This window comes from Gorilla gorilla, chromosome 18, assembly GCF_029281585.2.
Source record: "Gorilla gorilla gorilla isolate KB3781 chromosome 18, NHGRI_mGorGor1-v2.1_pri, whole genome shotgun sequence".
Taxonomy (NCBI): Eukaryota; Metazoa; Chordata; class Mammalia; order Primates; family Hominidae; genus Gorilla; species Gorilla gorilla.
The window spans coordinates 115,372,853-115,396,014 of NC_073242.2; the positions used below are offsets into that span (position 1 = coordinate 115,372,853).

Sequence of the window (23,162 nt, forward strand, 5' to 3'; positions counted from 1 at the left end):
CCAGAGGTGCTTTCAGAGTTCCCTCTTTCAATGTCTTTAAGCTCTGTTGCTGGACATACGCTCTTTTCTTTAGGTGACAGGATTCTCTGGGGGTTTTGATAGTTCATGCATTTGTGAATTTTGTTGAGCAGCTGCTGTGTGCTGGGTGCCAGGTGTGAGGCAGGCTGGCCCCTGGCCTCTGGAAGTTTGCAGCTGGTGGATGAGGCAGGTGGTGGGGAAATGACAGCTGCGAGCAAGCTGCTGGGGAACAGTGCAGGGTGACCCGTGAGCACCTCCAAGATTAGAATTGGAGCTCAGAATGGCTTCCCACCTTCTGACTTAAACCCGTCCCTTCCCCTTGTGGGACAGGACCACCTTGGGGTGGTGGCTGTAGGGTAGTGAAATTGGCCAGTGAAGCAGCTGGGGAGAACCCCAGCCCAGGAACGCGTCAGGGAGTCAGTCATTTGCCCCTCGTTTGGCTGTTTGGTATTGTGTGGACACAAAACACTTGCTGTGTCCTTTAGCAAAGAAAGCTCATGTATTTTAAGAAGTGGAGCTAAGACTTAGGGATTGAGGAACACTTGATGAAACTTGGATTTTTGTTTGTTTGTTTTTTGAGACAGAGTTTCGCTCTGTCACCCAGGCTGGAGTGCAGTGGCACGATCTCCACTCACTGCAACCTCCACCTCCCAGGTTCAGGCAATTCTCCTGCCTCAGCCCCCCAAGTAGCTGGGACTACAGGCACCTGCCATCATGCCCAGCTAATTTTTGTATTTTTAGTAGAGACGGGGTTTCGCCATGTTAGCCAGGCTGGTGTCAAACTCCGGACCTCAGGTGATCCGCCCACCTCAGCCTCCCAAAGTGCTGGGATTACAGGCATGAGCCACCGTACCCGGCCTGAGGCAGCTTCTTGAAGTTGCTTCGTGGGGGCAGAGGGTCAAGTGGAGGAGGAGATGGGACAAGAAACCATTATGATAACCCAGGTGTGGGCGTGGGGCCTGCTAACCTCTGGGCAGCCTGGCTGATCTTGGGTCCAAAGCAAACACAGTGAGCGGAGAGCGTCCCCATCTCATCTGGTCTGGTAGAATTCCACCTGGCCAGGTCTGTTCTGAAATGTAACTTTCTCTTTGCCGCTGAAATGATTCTTTGTAAAACCAAACCTCAAACACGTTTAGTTTTCAAATTGCTTTTTTCTCCCCAAAGTGCGTTTTTGTTGAATCCCAGTGTGTTATTTTTTTTCCTCCCTCTCCAATGTTAAGAAGAAACCTACACTCCAAAACCTGAAACGGACGAGATGAATGAGGTGGAAACGGCTCCCATTCCTGAAGAAAACCATGTTTGGCTCCAACCGAGGGTGATGAGACCCACCAAGCCCAAGAAAACCTCTGTGGTCAACTACATGAGTGAGTCTAGGCCATCCTCCGCCCCTCCTGCCCTCCCAGCCACCTCCAAAGGGGACGGGGTGGGTGGAGGAGGGGAGCTAGTGGATTTAGGTCTGCAAATCCACAAACAGTGGCAAACAGGGTGCGGCGAAGCTCATGGAGGCACAACCGTAAGACATTTTTCAAAAACGATATTTTTAAGTCATTTCAAAAGCAAGCATTATAGGACTTGTGCTTGGGTGGCATTTCCCCCCCGCCCCAGGCAGATATTTTAAAGTTAGACCTTCCCTTGTCCTTTCAAAAGGGACCTGGGCTGAAGTTGGGTTCCTCTGGGAAGCGCTGGTCCTGCAGAGGGCAGGCAGCGTCCAGCCTGGCTCTGGAAGGTTCTACTCCTTTCTCACCAGGTTCTGGGTCTGGACTCAGTTGGCGCATCCATGAAGTAGGGGATAGAGATGCCACATCAGGGTTTCCCGGAGGATGAGCTGCAGCAACATGGGTCACCCAGTGCCAGCTGAGGCCTCCCTGTACATTGAGATCATTGCAGAGTTGCCTACAGCTGTTTTTTGAGATGGAGTTTCGCTCTTGTCACCCAGGCTGGAGTGCAATGGCACGATCTCGGCTCACTGCAACCTTTGCCTTCCAGGTTCAAGCAATTCTCCTGCCTCAGCCCCCTGAGTAGCTGGGACTACAGGTGCCCACCACTCTGCCCAGTTAATTTTTGTATTTTTAGCAGAGAAGGGGAGGTGTTTCCCCCTGGGACTTCCAGGAATCCCCAAAATATTGACTATTCTCCTGCTCACCTTTGGCCTTTTGGCTCCCTGGGCACCTCAGCCTCAGCTCCCCAAGCTTTCGTTCTCTCTGCCTTCACCGCCCCAGGGTGGAGTTCAGCTCCCCTTCAGTTCCCCCCAGCCACTGCTGCGGGAACTCGTTTGCAGCCGCCGTTTCTGCAGGCCGGAGGCTGTGGAGGGGCGTTTTTGCTCAGGCGGGGCTGGAGGGCTGGGCTGGATGCCCTTGGCTCTCCCCGTTTGCCCCGCAAGCCTCAAAGGCCCTACAACTGGACCCCTTTTTGAGGAACAGCCTCACACCCGCCTTCTCAGAGCCCCTGTCTTCTTTTCATAACTACCATCTTCCCTGCCCCCACCAGTCTTTCTGTCCTCTTCAAACCTCTTTCCCTGTGGTGCTGAAGCATTCTGTAGCTTGCTTTGACCAGGAAACCTGCGGAGGCCCTTGTCTGTCCAGGAGTTCAAAACGGTGCCATTGTTTCTTTTAATAACATACAACGTTTACGTCCCTTTTCAAACTATAACACGACTCCGAGACTCTGATATGTTCCCATAAAATAAACAAAGCAAAAAGCTTTGCAAAAGGCATCTTGGCGATGGGGGAGATGACTCGGGTGAGCCTGGCTGGGTCCCCGGCCCCACAGGCTCGGAGCAGCATCCTCCCTACCCTCTCAGGAGTCCTGCCCTGCAGAGCCCTGTGGGACCACAGGCACATCGTGTGTGCCAGGCACCCTGCCAAGGCCAGAGTTCACTTTCTCTCTCAATGCTCACAAAAGCCCTTGGAGGTGGATACTGTCACTGTCCACATTGTCCATATGCGGAAATTGAACCTCAGAGAGGGGAAGCAACTTGTTCAAGGTCACACTGCTACTGTAAAGCGGTGGGCCTGGGGTCTGAGCCCCCAGCGGGAGCCTGCAACCATCAGGCATTGCCCTTGCTCTTAGTATAGCACGGATTGGATTGCAGAATGTTCCAGAATGTCCCTCAGCATGGGGAAGGGTCTTCTCCCCCTCCTGCTTTCGTGCCATGACGTGTATTCCCGCATTTCTCTCCTAGCCCAAGTCGTCAGATGTGACACCAAGATGAAGGACAGGTGCAAAGGGTCCACGTGTAACAGGTGAGCCTGTGCTGGGCTGTCCTGCCACTGTGGCCTCTGAGTCTGTGCTGGGCTGTCCTGCCACTGTGGCCTCTGGGCCTATGCTGGGCTGTCCCGCTGTTGCATATTTAGCAAGCTGCTCTCAGCAGGCAGAACAGGGGTTAGGGCTGGGCGGTATCTGGGCATGCGTTCGCCTCGGCCATTGGCAGTTCCTATGGGAATGCTGCAGGATCTGAGTAGGCTGCTCCCAGTGGGCCCCACCAGCCAGATGGGCCACCGGTATATCCCCCCCATGGTAGATGAATAAATCCATCTAGTTGTTGCAGTCATTCAGATGATGAACACTGTCTGCCAAAAAGAACGCATTTGGTTTTGGCAGTGTGACTGCTCGGCTGTTCTTTGTGGTAGTAAACAGCCAACAGGTGCAGCCGCCGCACGCACACCCTCAGAGTCAAATGGGAAAACCACGTCATTGGGAGAGGGGACCTTGCTCGTCTTCCTGCGAATTCTGGCATCAGTTTGCCGAAAGCTGAATCGAGTTATTTAAAGCACATGTTAAAAAGGGAAGGTTGAATCTTCGGTTTTATATCGCAAGGGTTTGGAATTCAGTTTGCCAGGAGAACACTTCACTTAGACGTTGGCAGGACTGTGATGAGATGGACTTGGAGCAGCCGGGATGAGGCGGCTCAGTGGGCTCACATGTGGTACTGTCGTTTGTTGGTGAGATGAGCCTCATGTGTCAACAGTCAGCAGTGGAATAACAGTGCCTAAAACCTCGCGCTCAGTGTTAGGGTAGCATTTGCATGTCACTGTGCTTGGCAAATTGGGAAAAAGCAGGCAGCGCCTGGCAGGGGCCTCCGCTGTGTGCACTGCCCTGTCTGGGCTGCTGAGAAGCTGGAGTTGTCCTTTTGTGGTGACGTATCTTTCTGAATGCTAAGCGCATCGCGATAGCATCACCCCTGAGTAGTACTCAGTGGAAAAAGGTGAGCACGTATTGGAGAACATTCCTTGTCAGACAACATCAAGGCAGTTCCAGAGTTGGGATGGGTGGGTCACTCCCCATGCAGGGAGAAGGCAGGAATCTGTCCACACAAAGGCTCTTAAAGGCCTCCAGTCAAGAAAAGTTACTCAGCCCCAGTCTGCCACTGTGGGAGCATCCTCATTCTCTCTGTAGAAGCCACCCCACAGTCTGGCACACCTGTTTTCTGTTCATGGTGCTTTTACAAAAATAATAGTCAGTGGGTTTTTTTTTCTGACTTGAAAAGGCATCTATGCTCATTAATAATTATTCAGGAAAGCAATAACAACAACAAAAAAGTAGAAAGAAAAAAATGTGTCCCAAAATCTCATCAATGCCAGCAGCAATTTGATGTATTTCCTTCCAGTCTTTTTTTCTGTGCACAGATGAGGCTAATGCTGCCCATGTATTTTATTTTTTTTTTCTCTTTGAGTTGGAGTCTTGCTCTGTCACCCAGGCTGAAGTGCAGCAGCATGATCTCGGCTCACTGCAACCTCTGCTTCCCGGGTTCAAGCGATTCTCCCACCTCAGCCTCCCGAGTAGCTGGAACTACAGGCACATGCCACCATGCCCGGCTCATATTTTGTGTTTTTGGTAGAGATGGGGTTTCACCCGGCCAGGCTGGTCTCAAACTCCTGACCTCAAGTGATCTGCCCGCCTTGGCCTCCCAAACTGTTGGGATTACAGGTGTGAGCCACTGCGCCTAGCCTGCTTATGTATTTTCACATAGTATTTTCCAAATATTCTTCACTCACTTCATGCTTAGTGACTGCCTGATACTCTGACACACGACTGTACATGAATGTGTTTAGCCATTGCTTTGCCACCTGCTGGCTTATTTCCAGCTTTTCACCATTATAAACAGTTGCGGCCAGGTACGGTGGCTCAAGCCTGTAATCCCAGCACTTTGGGAGGCCGAGGCGGGTGGATCACTTAAGGCCAAGAGTTTGAGACCAGCCTGGGCAACTGGCAAAACCCTGTCTCTACTAGAAATACAACAATTAGCTGGACACGGTGGCACATGCCTATAGTCCCAGCTACTCGGGAGGCTGAGGCACAAGAATCGCTTGAACCTGGGAGGTGGAGGCTGCAATGAGCCGAGGTGTACTGCTGCACTCTGGCCTGGGTGACAGAATGAGACTTTGTCTCAAAAATTTAAAAATGATAAATAAATAAATAAATAGTTGGGATATGCTTGCAGGTCTGGCTTTCTTGACTTTTTGTTTGGAATATATATTTACAAGGGAAGCAGAAGAGCTAATGGATATGAATGTTTAAGTCTTTCTTAAAGATTTTCTTAAACATTAGAGTGATTTACACTTCCATGAATAGCAACACCATCATTGAGTCTTACCCTATTAAAAAATCCTTGCAGGCCAGGCATGGTGGCTTGTGCCTGTAACCTCAGCACCTTGGGGGGTCAAGGTGGGTGGATTGCTTGAGCCCAGGAGTTCGAAACTAGCCTGGGCAACATGGCAAAACCCCCAAAATTAGCTGGGTGTGGTTGTGCACACCTGTAGTCCCAGCTACTTGGGAGACTGAGGTGGGAGGATCACCTGAGCCCAGGAAGTTGAGGCTACAGTGAGCTGTGATTGCGCCACTGCACTCCAGCCTGCGTGATGGAGTGAGACTCTTTCTTGGGGTTTTGTTTGTTTGTTTGTTTGTTGAGACTAAGTCTTGCTGTGTTGCCCAGGCTGGAGTGCAGTGGCACCATCTTTGCTCACTGTAACCTCTGCCTCCTAGGTTCAAGTGACTTTCCTGCCTCAGCCTCCCAAGTAGCTGGGACTACAGGTGCCTGCCACCACACGCGGCTAATTTTTATATTTTTAGTAGAGACGGGTTTTTGCCATGTTGGCCAGGCTGGTCTTGAACTCCTGACCTCAGGTGATCCACCTGCCTTGGCCTCCCAAAGTGCTGGGATTACAGGTGTGAGCCACTGTGCCTGGCCTTGTTTTTTTTTAAATGAAAAAAAAAAAAAATACTATGGTTGACCTTCTATTTCTGTGGATTCCACCGGCCTCTGATTCAACCAACCTCGAATTCAACCAACTGCAGATCAAAAATATATTTCTTAAAAAGTGTATGGTATTACAGTATAATAATAAAAAACCGATACAAATTTTAAAAACAATACAGTGTTAACAACTATCTACATAGCATTTACCTTGTGGCAGGTATTATAAGTAATCTAGAGATGTTTTAAAGCATATGGGAAAAGATGCAAAGGTTATATGCAAATACTAGGATACTTTACATAAGGGACTCGAGCATCTGCAGACTTTGGTATCATAGGGAAGTTCTGGAAGCAATCCCCCACGGATACTGAGGGACGACTGTATTGTGCTTGTGTGAATCAGTCTGCGCCTGGGTAAACTCTGACTTGTCCAAAAACAATGGAATCCACATGAATGAAGCTTTTCTATATTTAGTAATAGAGCTATCGATGAAAAAAATGATAAACTCATTGTGAGATGTAATCAACGTGCTTATCTCTGAACATCATTTTATTTCTTCCTCGTCAGGTACCAGTGCCCAGCAGGCTGCCTGAACCACAAGGCGAAGATCTTTGGAACTCTGTTCTATGAAAGCGTGAGTCTGGCCAGTCCTTCTCTCAGTGGCTTGTGTGGGATCCTGTTGCATATGTTTAAAGCAGGTGGTTGGCTTTAGTAGGAAAAGATTTTCTTTCCACTTCTTAGTCAAACCTGGCATTTCTAGAACTGGGGCGGGTGTATATTTATGGGCTTACAAACTAGCAAAGCCACTTTCGGGGACCGATCCTCCTGAAGGCCAGTCTCCGTCTTAGACCGAGCATTCACACACTGGACCGAGCAGGGAGAAAGGGATGTTTGTCACTCTTGTTAGTTTGTAAAACAACTCAGATGAGTTTTTAAGGTAAGCAACCCCAGGAACAAATATGTGGTTACTGACAGAGGCGAGAGGCAGGAGCAGAGTGAGCTTTGGCCCGTCCTTCAGGCTTTCAGTGAGTTGAGGACAAATGTTTGGGTATTTCTGGTGAAACTTGCTGACAGAGGTTGAGAATATGCCTCTGGTCTTCCCTTCCCTTCCCGCCAGTCGTCTAGCATATGCCGCGCCGCCATCCACTATGGGATCCTGGATGACAAGGGAGGCCTGGTGGATATCACCAGGAACGGGAAGGTCCCCTTCTTTGTGAAGTCTGAGAGACACGGCGTGCAGTCCCTCAGGTAACTACTCTGTGATTGGGGCTCTGTGAAACGGTTTTCCTGTTTATGACGGTGTTGTTGAAACTTTGAAAAATATCACACAGGCCGGGCGTGGTGGCTCACACCTGCACTTTGGGAGGCAGAGGCAGGCAGGTGGATCACCTGAGGTCAGGAGTTCAAGACCAGCCTGACCAACATGGTGAAACTCCGTCTCTACTAAAAATACAAAAGTTAGCCAGGCGTGGTGGTACACACCTGTAATCCCAGCTACTCTCAGGAGGCTGCGGCAGAAGAACCGCTTGAGCCCGAGGCAGAGGTTGCAGTGAGCTAAGATAGTGTCACTGCACTCCAGCCTGGCCAACACAGCAAAACTCTGCCTCAAAAAAAAAAAGAAAACAACAACACCACCACCAAAAAAAACAACCCACAGCTCTAACTCTAATGCAAATGTGTTTTTATAATTTGATCATGATATTAATAATAACTAACTTCCTTCGTAATATTTTAAATTTATGTTTTAAAAATTCCTTTATTTTGCAGCTGTGATTAGATTAAATTTATCTTATACATTTGAAAACCATTATTCTTAGAAGGGATGTATAGGCCTCACCAGGCTACCAGAGGAGTCCTTGGTACAAAAAAAGTTAAGATGCCCTGATCTAGAACATTCTAAGAGCTCTCAGGCTGATAGGAAACAAGTAGAAAAGTGTGAAGTCGAGACTGCAAATAAGATAAGTATAGGAGCAAGCGTTCACTTTTAGAAGCAATTCTATTTGCATTTACCTAATGCCCGTTTTTTTTTTTTTTTTTTTTTTTAAACAGCAAATACAAACCTTCCAGCTCATTCATGGTGTCAAAAGTGAAAGGTAAGCTGGCCAGTCTCTTCTGCAACCATAATACCTGGGTTATCTCAGATTTTCCTGGAAATTTCACTTCCTTTAGTCGCTGATTTAATGTTTATCATGCCTGTGAACATTATGGTTCTCATCATTGTCAAGCCTTTTTCAAGACGTCATCTCTTTAACCAGCTTCTAAGAATATCTGGACTAGAAATTGGCCTGAGATCACTGAACCAGAAACACAGGGCTGAGGTTGCCAGCTGAATGTCACAGACATACTGATACCTGGGGCTAAAGTGGCTGAGAGGTTTCACTGGGAGTGCCACTTTCTGTCGACTGGTAATGGCTACCTGGAGTGTTGTGTTAAGAAGGATTCTGAGGCCTCCATCTGGGCTTAGTGGAAAACAGAGCTTGATAGATTAGTAATGTCTGCCATGGGCAAGAGAGGGAAGGGAAGGGAAGTGTGTGTGGCACTTACTTGCCATCTCTGGCCCAGCTTTTTACATTGCTTAGTGTATGTTCATTTGGAAGGTGGGATGCACCATGGGCGAGCACGCTCCAACCAGAAGTGAGGGGATGGATCATAGCTGCCCACACTGTGCCCTTGACTAGAATAATCTCAGGCAAGCAAGGATGTAGGAGCCATTCCAGCTTCCTCCCCGGAGCTCTGCCGGCAGACCATGCCTTTGTTTTGGGACAGCAACTCTTATCATTTGCCCTCATGCAAAAGTTCTAGTTAGATATCTTTATTAAAATATGTAGTAGTTTTTTTTCTTATTGCAAAAAGAATGCCTGTTTATTCCAGATAATTTAAACATGGAGTGGAACATTTTTTTGTAATGATGACCTAAATTCCAGCAGCCAGAGATAACCATCGTGAACACTTTGGCAAATATTCCAGTTTGTTTTCTCTACATATTCAAAGTATGTACATTGGTAATATATACATTGATGACTTTTAAAACTTGAAATGGAGTTACATACAATTTGGTAACCTAATTTTTTTCTTAAATAATTATGTGTCTGGCTGATGCAGTAGCTGACACCTGTAATCTCAGCACTTCGGGAGACTGAGGCGGGAGGATTGCTTGAGCCCAGGAGTTTGAGGCCAGCCCTGGCAACACAGCAAGACCCTGTCTCTGCAAAAAACACACAAAATTAGCTGGGCAGGGTGGCACACACCTGTATCTCAGCTACTTCGGAGTCTGAGATGGGAGGGTTGCTTGAGCCTGGAAACTTGAGGCTGCAGTGAGTCATGTTCATGCCACTACACTCCAGCCTGGGTGACAGAGCAAGACCCTGTCTCAAAAAAATATATACATATATGTGTGTGTGTGTGTCAGGAATATGTTTCTGTGCCTTTAAATCAAGCTTGTCCAACCCACAGCCCATGGGCTGCATGTAGCCCAGGATGACTCTGAATGTGCCCAACACAAATTTGTAAACATGAGAAACATGAGATTTATGCATGGACTTTTTTTTTTTTTTTTTTTTTTTTTTGTAGCTCATCAGCTATCATTAGTGTTAGTATATTTTATCTGTAGCCCAAGACAATTCTATTTCCAGTGTAGCCTAGGGAAGCCAAAAGATTAGACACCCTTGCTTTTTTAATTTTATTTTTTATTTTGTTATTTTTTGAGATGGAGTCTCTCTCTGTCGCCCAGCCTGGAGTGCAGTGGCGCAATTTCAGCTCACTGCAACCTCCTCCTCATGGGTTCAAGTGATTCTTCTGCCTTAGCCTCCTGAGTAGCTGGGATTACAGGCACCTGCCACCATGCCCGGCTAATTTTTTTTTTTTTTTTTTTTTTTAAGTAGAGACGGGGTTTTGCCACGTTGGCCAGGCTGGTCTGGAACTCCTGACCTCAGGTGATCCACCCGCCTGGGCCTCCCCAAGTGCTAGGATTACATGCGTGAGCCACCGCACCTGGCCTGGACACCCTTGCTTTAAATGTTCTTCCAAACCTAATGTGAATGATCTCCCCATTGAATAGAAGTCCCTTGATGTACTAAACCAATCCCCTTTGTTGGATAGCTATATAGAGCCATGGCCTGTTCAAGTGACAGACTGGACCAGCAGGGTTCAGCAAACGATGACTCATGGGTTAAATCATGCCTATTGCCTGCTTTTGTAAATAAAGTTTTATTGGAACACAGTTACAACTATTCCACATCATCTATAGCTCCTCTCTGCTACAACAGCAGAGTTGATTAATTTTGACATCAACCATAAGGACCACAAAGCCAAACATGTTTGCTCTATGGTCCTTTAAGAAAAAGTTTACCTGGCTGCGCGCGGTGGCTCACGCCTATAATCCCAGCACTTTGAGAGGCCCAGGCAGATGGGTCACCTGAGGTCAGGAGTTTGAGACCAGCCTGGCCAACATGGTGAAACCCCGTCTCTACTAAAAATAGAAAAATTAGCCAGGTGTGGTGGCAGGCACCTGTAATCTCAGCTACTTGGGAGGTTGAGGCAGGAGAATTGCTTGACCCAGGAGGTAAAGGTTGCAGTGAGCCAAGATCATGCCATGGCACTCCAGCCTGGGCAACAGAGTGAGACTCCGTCTCAAAAAAAAAAAAAAAAAAAAAAGTCGGTGTGGTGGTTTCCACCTGTAATCTTAGCACTTTGGGAGGCTGAGGCAGGTGGATTACCTGAGGTCAGGAGTTCGAGACCAGCCTGGCCAACATGATGAAACCCTGTCTCTACTGAAAATACAAAAATTAGCTGGCTGTGGTGGCAGGTGCCTCTAATCCCAGCTACTCAGGAGGCTAAGGCAGGAGAATCACTTGAACTCAGGGGTGGAGGTTGCAGTGAGCCAAGATCGCGCCATTGCACTCCAGCCTGGGCAAAAAGCAAAACTCTGTCTCAAAGAAAAAAAGAAAAAGTTTACTTAGCCCTGGACTAAATAAAGACATGCTGTCAGAGATCACAGGTGGCCAGTATTAGAACTGTTTCCTTACCTCTGTTGTTTAAACACAACAAATGACCTTGAAGATAAAAGCCCCTCACCCCTAGGCAGGGATGAATGTGCCTTGATTAGCAGCAGGAGGTGGGTGGTATGTCCGAAAGAGCTCTAGAGCAGGCACTGGAAACCTGGGCTCCCACCTCAGTCCTGGGAGGGGCACTCTGAGCTCTCTGAGCTTCCATTTCCTCATCTGCCTACTTAGAGTAACACCTGCTGTGAGGAGCAAAGGTGATCAAGTCAGGAAAAGCTTCCAAATAAGAAAGTCACCATTCAAATGAAAAGCACCATCAGCCCCACAGAGAAACCACTGGGGGTGACAACGCCCTCAACCTGCCAACACACGCAGGCCATGGGTTTGGTCTCATCTCTTAAGTGCCCCTACGTGGGGTACGAGGAGCCTGCTGGGTCCTAGTCCCAGCTCTATTCAAGGGCCCAGGGAACCCATAGGCCCTGGTAGTCTAGTGGCCCATTTCACAGCCCGGTAGCCTGAGGCCCAGGCGTGCTGGGACCTGACCCTTTCCCCCTTGCTCCTGTTCACAGTGCAGGATTTGGACTGCTACACCACCGTTGCTCAGCTGTGCCCGTTTGAAAAGCCAGCAACTCACTGCCCAAGGTAAGGTGGGCCTGATCTGTCATCTTTTCTATGGAAGATGTTAGAAGTAGCTTTTTAGGCTGGGTGAGGGGGCTCACGCCTGTAATCCCAGCATTTTGGGAGGCCGAGGCGGGTGGATCACTTGAGGCCAGGAGTTCGTGACCAGGCTGGCCAACATGGTGAAACCCCATTTCTACTAAAATTACAAAAATTAGTCAGCCATGGTGGTGGGTGCCTGTAATCCCAGCTACTCGGGAAGCTGAGGCAGGAGAATTGCTTGAACCCAGGAGGCGGAGGTTGCAGTGAGCTGAGATCACGCCATTGTCCTCCAGCCTGGGTGACAAGAGTGAAACTCTGTCCCAAAATAAATAAAATAAAAATTAAAAATCAGCTTTATTCAGGTACATGATACAATCCACCCGTTAGAAGTAAACGATGTGTGGCCGGGCACGGTGGCTCACGCCTGTAATCCCAGCACTTTGGGAGGCCGAGGCAGGTGGATCACGAGGTCAGGAGATCAAGACCATCCTGGGTAACACAGTGAAACCCCGTCTCTACTAAACATAAAAAAAAAAAAAAAAAATTAGCCGGGCATGGTGGTGGGAGCCTGTAGTTCCACCTACTTGGGAGGCTGAGGCAGGAGAATGGCGTGAACCCAGGAGGCGGAACTTGCAGTGAGCCGAGATCGCGCCACTGCACTCCAGCCTGGGCGACAGAGCGAGACTCCGTCTCAAAAAAAAAAAAAGTACACGATGTGTTTTGGCCAAGGTATACAGGGTCACAACCACCACCCGTCAAAGCGTAGGACATTGTCAGCAGCGAATGTCATTACTGCCCTGTTGGCCAGTCCCTCTCCCTCCACCTCCCAGCCACCCCATGTCATTACTGCCCTGGTGGTCAGTCCCTCTCCCTCCAGCTCCCGGCCACACCCCTGCACCAGGGGAGCTTCTTTCTGTTGCTCTGAATTTGCTTTTTCAGCAAAATTATGGCGCCGTGGCAGGGTGTGGTCTTGGGTGTCTGGCTTCTCTCACTCTGCGTCATGTGTTGGAGACTCAGCCGTGTTGTGGAGCATGTTTGTTTATTCTTTCAAATCCTCATGCAGCATTCCATTCTGTGGATACGTGACAACGGGTTTGTCCCAGGAATCGGTTCTACAGGCAGCTAACCCCAAATGACTGGTCCACGGAGGACGATGCCTCCCAGCATAAAATAAAGGGTGTCCTGGCAACACTTTTCACTGAAGTTCCTGGTAGATCCTCTTGGGAAGGGAACACAGGAAACATCCTCTTATTTGAATCAGCTGAGGCGCCTTCTCAGATGGAAAAGGCCGCAGGTCTCTGGGACGTCCCCACTTTATAGATGTTCCCCAGGGTTCAGATCATATAATACATCTGTAATGCTAAGCTGCCCTTCAAACAGAGCACGCTTTCTGACTTAGCTCCGTTGTAGAATTAGAAATAGAATGAGAGTCCCAGGACCCTGGGTTGAAATGCTTTGAGGTTGAAGACAGCTGCCCTGGAGGCTGGGTGGTGTGGCCCTCATGAGCCCTCATCCTGGGCTGGAGACCTGTGGATTCTCCAAGGGACAGTAGGTGGTGACCCCAAGGTCCCAGCAGGGAAAGGCCCGGGAGGGTGACTGGTTGGGAGGGGCCCAGACTCCTTTCCCTTGACCGCCACCCCACTTCAGGCTTTCTCTGGGCCTCCACTGCCTCCGCACCACCGTCTTGATCCCCCTTGAATGTTCGAGTGGGGATAACAGCCTTTTAGTAGATTTTCCCTGAATATTAGAGAGAAGCAGAAGGAAAGAATTTCAGAAAATACAAACAGAAAAACTTGACAGAGTGCAATATCCAAAATGTAAATTTCTGACCTGCCATTCCAAAAGAAGTCGGAAAGAATGGAGAATGTTCTTAGACTCTTTCCAATTCTTTTTTTTTTTTTTTTGAGACCGAGTTTCGCTCTTGTTGCCCAGGTTGGAGTGCAGTGGTGCAATCGCTGCTCACTGCAACCTCTGCCTCCCAGATTCAAGCCATTCTCCTGCCTCAGCCTCCCGCGTAGCTGGGATTACAGGTCTGCACCACCACGCCTGGCTAATTTTGTATTTTTAGTAGAGATGGGGTTTCACCATGTTGGCCACGCTGGTCTCGAACTCCCGACCTCAGGTGATCCACCCACCTCGGCCTCCCAAAGTGCTGGGATCACAGGTGTGAGCCACTGTGCCTGGCCTTTTTTTTTTTTTTTTTTTTTTTTTTTACTACACACACACCCCCTTTCTCCCTACCCACTCATTTCCCTTCCTCCCAGCCCCTAAGAACTGTTTCAACTTCTCAGTCCCTTTGCCTGGGCTTCCTTCCTTCCCATAATCCTGCCTGCCTGGGGCCAGATGGCTTCCGGCTGCCATTTTGGTTTCTTGGTCCCTGGACTCCAGCCCACGGTGGACTGTTGCAGATAAACACAGAAGATCTTTTCTTAAGTAAAGCCCGTGCTCTTTCCTGGCTTGAGTTTGTCAAACCACCCAGGGGTCACCCATTTCCAGTTTGAGGTGCTTTCCTCATGCCCTGGAGTATCTGTGGTGACTGACACACAGTGATCTAACCCCTTCCACCCCAGGTTATCAGTGCCCCCGCCTTGGAATATTCTGTGACTCAGCGAGGTGAGGGCCCTCCACCCTTTCCTCCTCCACACAGGGAAGCGGCCTTAGAAAAAGTCTCTTGATGCTAATCTCCATAATGTACCCACAGTGTGAACTAGCCAACATCCAAGAATGGGAGGGGCAGCCTCACAATTCCACACTCTTCTCTCTTAGATTTTTATTCTCTTTACCTTTTTGTTTGTGCATGTCTTTTGTGGATGTGTGTGTGTTTTTAAAAATTCTATCTACACTGTTTAAGAGAAGCAAAAATAGTAATATCTTTACCTCTGCTGAGGGGGGAGAAGTATTGTTTTTTTTCTTAATGAGGAAAACTGTATGGCGGTTTCCTTTCATCTACGAACTTAAATCTTGGAATTCAAATAAAGAGAGCCAGCTTAAGAAGTTTGGTTTTCTGTGCTCAGACCCATCACATAAATGCTTCCTGTTTTCCAGAATCCATTGTCCGGCACACTGCAAAGACGAACCTTCCTACTGGGCTCCGGTGTTTGGAACCAACATCTATGCAGATGTGAGTAGGATGCATTTTCAACAACTCTCTCTCAAAGCCTGTTAAGACCTCAACATGCAAGCTCCAAGATCTGGATACTTGAAACTTTATTCCAGTGCCTCTTAGCTAAATTAATTAATTAATTAATTTCAAGATGGAGTCTTACTCTGTTGCCCAGGCTGGAGTACAGTGGAGTAATCTTGGCCCACTGTAACCTCTGCCTCCCGGGTTCAAATGATTCTTGTACCTCAACCTCCCAAGTAGCTGGGGTTACACAGTGCACCACCATGCCTGGCTAATTTTTGTATTTTCAGTAGAGACAGGGTTTCACCATGTTGGCCAGACTGGTTTCGAACTCCCAACCTCAGATGATCCGCCCACCTCTGCCTCCCAAAGTCCTGGGATTCCAGGTGTGAGTCACCGCACCCGGCCAACCTCTTAGCTAAGTTTAGACCACTCATTTCTGCAAACATTTTCCCCATTTCCCCATTTCTAGAGATAGTAGTGCTTCTACCTACCTGTCCTCACAAATGCGGATTCAGGAGTGCCTGGCCTTACTCAAATGTTTTCACAGTTTGAAGGCTCTCATGCTTCAGATAGTTCATTTTTCCGGCTGTTTAGTCATCTTCCCAGCTCTCCGGATGCATTTATAGAAACTGGTCCACGCACTGAATTTCTTCTCAGTTATGCACACACTTAGCTCAAAGCACAAAGAAAATAATACAGACTACCCTAATTTACTGCTTGTTGATAGCCACTCTGATTATACGAATCTCTTCCTTTGTTTTTTCCCTCCGAATTTTAACCAGGGAGCTTTAGCCCAGTTTTTCTTAGGTGGATCGTGCAGAACATTGTCTGTTCCCTCTGGTTGTCCAGGGTTTGGGGACGTGGTGACCCAGACAGTGTGACTGTGGTCCCACTTCTGCTGCCAGCAGGCTGTGTGATCTTGTCAAGCTGTTTCCTTGTGGTGGAACGGCCCAGAACCGGGATTATCGAATCCAGGGAATCTTCTAGATCTAAAATTCTGTGATTAGGGCAGCATCATTCATCTCTAGCTAATGTTTTTTTATTTTTTTATTTTCTGAATAGAGACAAGGTCTCACTATGTTGCCCAGGCTGATCTCGAACTCCTGGGCTCGAGCGATCCTCCCTCCTTGGCCTCCCAAAGTGCTGGGATTATAGGGCTGAGCCACTGCACGCGGCCTCCAGATAGAGCTTTACTCAGCTGCTTGTCATCATCCCCTCCTTTACAGCTCTCTCCCGCCTCCCCGCCATCATCTTTGCCTCTGTCTGCCTTAATTTGTTCCAGATTCCTGTAAATATGAGGTCACTGGGCTCTGTAAGGTCAGAGCAAGCTTCATGACTAAGCTTTCTTCCCCCCATCTTTTTTCTTTCCTCTTTAAATGGGTCTTTTTTTCTTCTTGAAAGTGATTCAGCTAAAATTGAGTTCTAAGAGTTAGAATTTTTATGAAGGAGTAAAATAATATTGCCGATTATTACACCAAATGTTTGAACCAAATTCTACCATTAAGAGATAGAGGCTGAGGTTTTCAAATGATTTAAAAATAAAGAGCTGGGCAAAGCTATCCCAGCCAAATACAAACAAACACATGAAAAGCAAGAGTGGCAATATTCCTCTCTGAAAAAGTGGAATTTAAAGTTAAATGTACTGAATGAGACAAAGTAATGTCACACAATGGCACAGAAGATACAATTTACAGGAAAAGGAATAAAAACTATACACACCAAACAATATAGCAGCTAAACCTATAAAGCAAAAAAAAAAAATGCAAGAACTTAATGGATATTTGCAACAATAGAAGGCTACTTTTTTTTTTTTTTTTTTTTTTGAGACAAGAGTTTCACTCCTGTCGCCCAGGCTGGAGTGCAATTGCACGATCTCGGCTCACTGCAACCTCCCAGGTTCAAGAGATTCTCCTGCCTCAGCCTCCCGAGTGGCTGGGATTACAGGCACCTGTCACCACACCCAGCTAATTTTTGTATTTTTATTAGAGATAGGGTTTCACCATGTTGGCCAGGCTGGTCTCGAACTCCTGACCTCAGGTGATCCACCCGTCTTGGCTTCCCAAAGTGTTGGGATCACCAGCATGAGCCTCTGCGCCCAGCCAGAAGGCTACCTTTTTTTCAACACATGCTATGTTTTAGGTCCTTTCTTTAAAAACACCGTCTCTAGGTATCGTCATTCTTATTCCCGTAGGAAGAAAACAAGGCTCATAGTAACCTGTCCAAATCCACATAGTGAGCACGTGGCAAAGATGACAAACAGGTGAAGATGTGTGCAGCTTTCGACTCTGCTCTTTCCCTGGTGTATGCTGCCTTGCTTGATGTTACCTGCATTCACACTGATATGAACAGGCGTGAGGGGAAAAAGCTATGTGCAGTCTTCATTGACAAGTTTCACTAGGATTTTGAGCTTTTGGGACCACTGTGCTCATGACAGGGCTTGACACACAATCATTGTTTGTTGGAGGAATAAATAAATGAAGATATTGCAGTAGTCAGTACTTAAATAGCTCTTCAAAAAAATAAAGAATGAAGGAGGGAAGAGGGAAGGAGGAAAGGAGGGAAGGAAGAAAGCCACCTCCGTGTGAGAGGTTCTTTTCTGGCCTCAGTTTCTAGGTCACTGTATTCTGGGAAATGATGATGGCTTTTGGAAAATGTCTGTTTAGCTAAGAGATTGATTTTGGGAGAGTTGCCTCCAGACCTTCAAAGAGCCTGTTCCTGCCTGTGGCTCCCGCCTGTTCACCAGGACTGCATTTCCTGGCAGACCCCTCGCTGTGTGGTGAGCTGCAGACAGAAGCATCGGGGTGTGGCCCAGGGAGCTGAGCCACGGCGGTGACATTTGCCAGTTGTGGGAAGCCAGGCAACCTTTCCCCTCCTCTGAACCTCAGTCTTCTGTCCTCCCCATCCCACTTGGTGCTTGGATACGTTCTCACACTTGTGCACATATCAGAATCCACCCCCGCGCCTGCCTGAGGGCTGGAACAGATTTCTAGGCCTCACCCTCAGCATTCAAGATCAGTGGGGCTGGGTGGACCCAGAGAATCTGCATTCCAACAAGTTCCCAGGTGACCCTGCTGGTCTGGAACTGCATGTTGAGGACCACTGGGCTAGCGATGACAATCCCTTGGGAATTTTCTATTGTGGTGGTGACTATGACAATCATGGCGGTGGCATTTGTTTTGACTGACACCTACTGAGCATGTGCTGTGTGCCATCCTGCGTTAAGCCTGGGGTCTTATTTAATTTTTTTTTGAGACGGAGTCTCACTCTGTCACCCAGGCTGAAGTGCAGTGGCGTGACCTCGGCCCACTGCAACCTCCGCCTCCTGGGTTCAAGCAATTCTCCTGTCCCAGCCTCCCGAGTAGCTGGGATTACAGGTGCCCGCCACCACAGCCAGCTAATCTTTGTATTTTTAGTAGAGACAGGATTTCTCCATGTTGGCCAGGTTGGTCTTGAACTCCTGACCTCAAGTGATCCGCCTGCCTCTGCCTCCCAAAGTGCTGGGATTACAGGCGTGAGCCACCACACACAGCCCTTCTTTAATCTTCACAGTAGCCCTCTTCTTCCTCACTGTCATCACCCTAGGTAGGACAGTGGACAGATTGCTGGCTCCGGGTGGCAGTCCCGCCTCTGATCTTTATCAGCTGAGTGATTTGGGGCGAGGTGTGAGCCCCTCTGCCCCTCAGTCGCCTGTGTGTTCAAAGCGATTGATAATGATAACACCTACCCGGCAGAGTTACTGGGATCACTATGTCAATGCATGTGAAATGCATAGAGCAAAGACGTGTAAAGATATGACCTGTGACCATCCCTGCTTTATATGGAGAAAGGGGGGGCTCTGGGGTTCACACAGGTCATCCCAGGTCACACAGCCAGCCGGCATTGGATGCAGGATTGGTTACCAGCCTCATGGATGTCAATTGTTAATAAATACTCGGGTATTCCTGTTGCAGTGGGCCCTGAGGAGAGGAATTGGATGCCTTGTCCCTTTTACTGAAGCCTGTGAGAGGAAGGTGTGGGAGGAAGGAAGGAAGAAAGGAGGAAAGGTGTTTGCGTGGGAGATGTGCATATTGATAACGGGGCGGGGCGGTACCGGGCCTGTGGAGTGAGAAAGATCCGGCCATGGGTGTGAGCTTTTCATACTGATGCCCTGCAGCTTGATGTTATCACAGAAAACTTTTGTGTCACTTTTGTGTCCAGAAATCCTCCAGGGACTGAGGCAAAGCACCGCCTCTGGGGCTGCCAACCAGAACCTCTTGGCAGCTCTCAACCAGGAGGGTGCCCCTCCCCCGCCAGGGCTTTTAGAGGTTGAGTTTGTGACACCGAAGGGATGGGTCCCTCCTGGCGTTCCACTGGGAAACAGCCTGGGCCTTGCTCCTGGTACTGCAGCAGTTGGCAGTGCGAGCAATGCTCAGAGAGACAGAAAGCCTGGAGGTCTTATTTCATCTTGTTGTTGTTGTTGGAAATGCAGATTCTCTGGCTCCAATCAACCATTTATCCTCAACGCTGACAGTGGGACCCAAAAATCTGCTCCAGCCCTCGGGTAGGGGCGGGGGTGGATTCTGAAACACGCACAAGTGTGAGAACTTATCCAAGCACCAAGGCTTCCGCCTGCCGGAAAGAACAATGAGCTTAATTGTGTTCGCTTACCAAACTCGCCCCCGCGCACGGCGATTTTAGAGGAATTCTAAAATGGTCCCTTCATCTTAAAGTCTCCTCGCTTCTCTTTGAGATGGATGCAAAGTTATTGGTCCTTAGTCTTTAGCAGGGCACAAAGCTCTTTGAGAATTAACAAGTTGTGGATCTTTCCTCCAAAGGGGGAAAATGCGTCCTGGTTCAGACAGGGAGGCCGGCCACCCCGGTTTGCCTAGGGCTGAGGGGTTTCCTGTGCCCTGTGCTAACATCAGCCCCTGCAGGTCCACGGCCTTCTGCCTGCAACTCCAGGGCCTCCCAGATACCCGGGACCCCGCTTTGGGCTAAGGAACCCCGCCCTCATCCGTTTAGTTTATTTATTGAAGAAGATGAAGACATGTTAGCACAGAGTTTTTAGAAAGTGGCCTTCAGTTACTCGGTAAATGAATCCTGGAAAGCAGGAAATCCACTTTTCAGGTCTTTGATATGAATGTGTGTTTTGGCTCCACTTTTCTCTTTTGTTTTTTATTTTTCTGAATAGGCTTATGACTGTTAATGTGGGAATGTTGGATCCATTCTTTTTTTTTTTTTTTTTTTTTTTTGAGATGGGGTCTGGAGCTCTGTCGCACAGGCTGGAGTGCAGTGGTGCCATCACAGCCCACTGTGTCCTCAACCTCCTGGGCTCAAGCAATCCTCCCACCTCAGCCGCCCGTGTAGCTGGAACTACAGGCATGTGCCACAACATCTGACTAACGTTTTTAAATTTTTTGTAGAGACCAGATCTCGCTATGTTGCCCAGGCTCATCTTGATCCATGCCCAGCTAATTTTGTATTTTTAGTAGAGATGGGGTTTCACCATGTTGGTCAGGCTGATCTCAAACCCCTGTCCTCAGGTGATCTGCCCACCTCGGCCTCCCAAAGTCCTGGGATTACAGGTGTGAGCCACCACGCTGGCCAAATTGGTATTTTCAAAGAGCCCGCCTCTGTTCATTCCCTCATGCCTGGAACCTGCTAGATTGTATTGCTTGTCCCATTTAAAGGGCAGCTCAGGGTGCATTTTCCAGACAAACTGTCCTTTTACAGTGGATCCTAAGACACAGGCTCTCTTTGGCTTTAGCAATGCTTCCGGGGCTCCCGGATGGGCTGAGGACAGTGGTAAGGACGGGACAAAGGAGCTGTGAGACTGTGCCAGGGATGGTGGTGGGCTGGCCTCTCTCGAGGGGACACTGATTACTTCTGCAATGGCTCCCTGAGCTTGGGTGTAGCTCCCCACTCCCCTCTCTGTTGTAGTAAAAAAAAAAATTCAACATAAGCCAGGCAATGGCTCACACCTGTAATCCCGGCGTTTTGGGAGGCCAAGGTGGGAGGATCGTTTGAGGCCAGGAGTTTGAGACCAGCCTGAGCAACATGGTGAAACCCCATCTCTAAAGAAAATGGAAAAATTAGTCAGGCATGGTGGCGCGTGCCTGCGATCCCAGCTACTTAAGAAGCTGAGGTGGGAGGAGCCCAGGAGGTCAAAGTTCTGATGAGCCCAGATGGTATCACCACACTTCAGCCTGGGTGACAAAGTGAGACCCTGTCCCCCGACCAAAAAAATACGTAACATTAAACTTACCCTCTTAACCATTGTTAAGTGCACAGCTTATTAGCATTAAGCATATTCACGTTGTAATGGGTTCGACCTCCAGAACTCTTGTCTTGCAAATCTGAAACCCTGTACCCACCGAACTGCAACTTCCCGCTTCCTCTCCGCCAGCCCCTGTACTTCCTGTCTCCATGAATTTGACTTCTTTGGCTGCCTCCTATAAATGAAATCATCCCAGCTTCATCTTCTCCACCATGACTTGCTCTCTTCTTGAAGGAGGCACTAGCTTGGTGAACCAGTGGCTGGGACTTCATCTTCTCCCCGATGACCCCTGGGGCTCGGGTATTGTGCAGAGGGGAGGGTTTCAGAGGTGACATAGCCCAGCCCCGCTCTCCTGCTGAGTGACCCATTGGTGGGGGTTAAGCTTTTAAGCTCAGACCTGCTGGTGGTGGCCTCTGTCTCTACACTACACATGCAGGGAGGACAGAATATGGGGAGCCTGCCCCGTTCACCTCCCCACCCTTGAACCACAAAGTGCCTGGGGGCTCAGTCCACTGACAGCCACAGCCGTGACATCACTCGGTTGTGAATGGAGGCAAGACCGGAGTCCGTCTTCCTGCTCTGTAGACAATGGGTCCAGCTTTTCATCTTTCCTTAAATTAGCAAGTTGCTGCGGGGGACTGATCAGGCGAGTCCGTGAGCCTGGGTGAGCCTGTTGTCCAGACATCTATGGTTGCATTCTCCTGGGGATTCTATTTCCTATAAATTTGAAGTCAGGCCGGGCGCGGTGGCTCACGCCTGTAGTCCCAGCACTTTGGGAGGCCGAGGCGTGTGGATCACCTGAGGTCAGGAGTTCGACAGCAGCCTGACCAATATGGAGAAACCCTGTCTCTACTAAAAATACAAAATTAGCCAGACGTGGTGGTGCATGCCTGTAATCCCAGCTACTCAAGAGGCTGAGGCAGAAGAATCACTTGAACCCAGGAGACAGAGGTTGCGGTAAGCCGAGATTGCGCCATTGCACTCCAGCCTGAGCAATAAGAGCGAAACTCCGTCTCAAAAAATAGATAGATAGATAAATAAATAAATAAATTGAAGTCATCAGACTTAAGGGACTTAATAAATCAGATTGCTAGATCCACCCACAGTGGGGGACCTTTTTGTGGACAGTGGTTAGAAGCTGTTAGGTTCCTATTACTGTCAGAATAAATCGCCACAGACGTGGTGGCTTAAAGAAACCCAGGTTTATTATCTTTACAGTTCTGGAGGCCAGAAGTCCAATGTGGGTGTCACCAGGCTAAAATCAAGGTGGCAGCAGGGCTGGTTCCTTCTAGAGGCTTCAGAGGAGAATCCGTTTTCTTGCCTTTTCCGGCTTCTAGAGGCCACCTGCATTCATTGGCTCATGGCCTCTTCTTCCATCTTCAAAACCAACAACTGGGCGGGTGCAGTGGCTCCTGCCTGTCATCCCAGCACTTTGAGAGGCCAAGGTGGGAGGATTGCTTGAGCCCAGGAGTTCAGGACCAGCGTGAGCAACACAGCGAGACCTTGTCCCTACCAATAATTTTTTAAAATTAGCCAGGTGTTGCGGTACACAACTGCAGTCCCAGCTACTTGGGAGGCTGAGGTGGGAGGATCCCTTGAGCCTGGAAGGTTTTATCACCCAGAAATTGAACTCCTTGATGATGTCAGAAAACAGCACATCCTGCTTCTGCGAGGTACCCAGCTGCTCCCTTGGTACCTAGAATAGTCCAGATGCCACCGCGTGTCCAGTCTACATGGCATGAATGTTCCCTGCCCACACCTCCTGCCACGCTCTGCCTGACTCACTGTATTCCAGCCACCCTGGCTGTCTGTCTATTTCTTGGATATGATGAGTTTATATCCACCCCAGGGCATTTGCACGAGCCTTTCCCTCTGCCTGGGATGCTCAGTGCAGAGACATTCCCACG

General features: G+C 48.7%; 1 protein-coding gene across 1 annotated transcript in view; it reads left to right on the plus strand.

Annotated features, from left to right (window-relative positions):
• CRISPLD2 (cysteine rich secretory protein LCCL domain containing 2) overlaps nt 1–23,162 on the plus strand; it is an 88,384-nt gene that overhangs the window by 44,494 nt on the left and 20,728 nt on the right. The window contains exons 7-13 of the mRNA XM_004058080.5: nt 1,239–1,382; nt 3,200–3,260; nt 6,780–6,846; nt 7,330–7,460; nt 8,262–8,305; nt 11,782–11,854; nt 14,918–14,993. Of these exons, the coding sequence (XP_004058128.2) occupies nt 1,239–1,382; nt 3,200–3,260; nt 6,780–6,846; nt 7,330–7,460; nt 8,262–8,305; nt 11,782–11,854; nt 14,918–14,993 (596 nt within the window). The remainder of the gene's footprint in view (nt 1–1,238; nt 1,383–3,199; nt 3,261–6,779; nt 6,847–7,329; nt 7,461–8,261; nt 8,306–11,781; nt 11,855–14,917; nt 14,994–23,162) is intronic.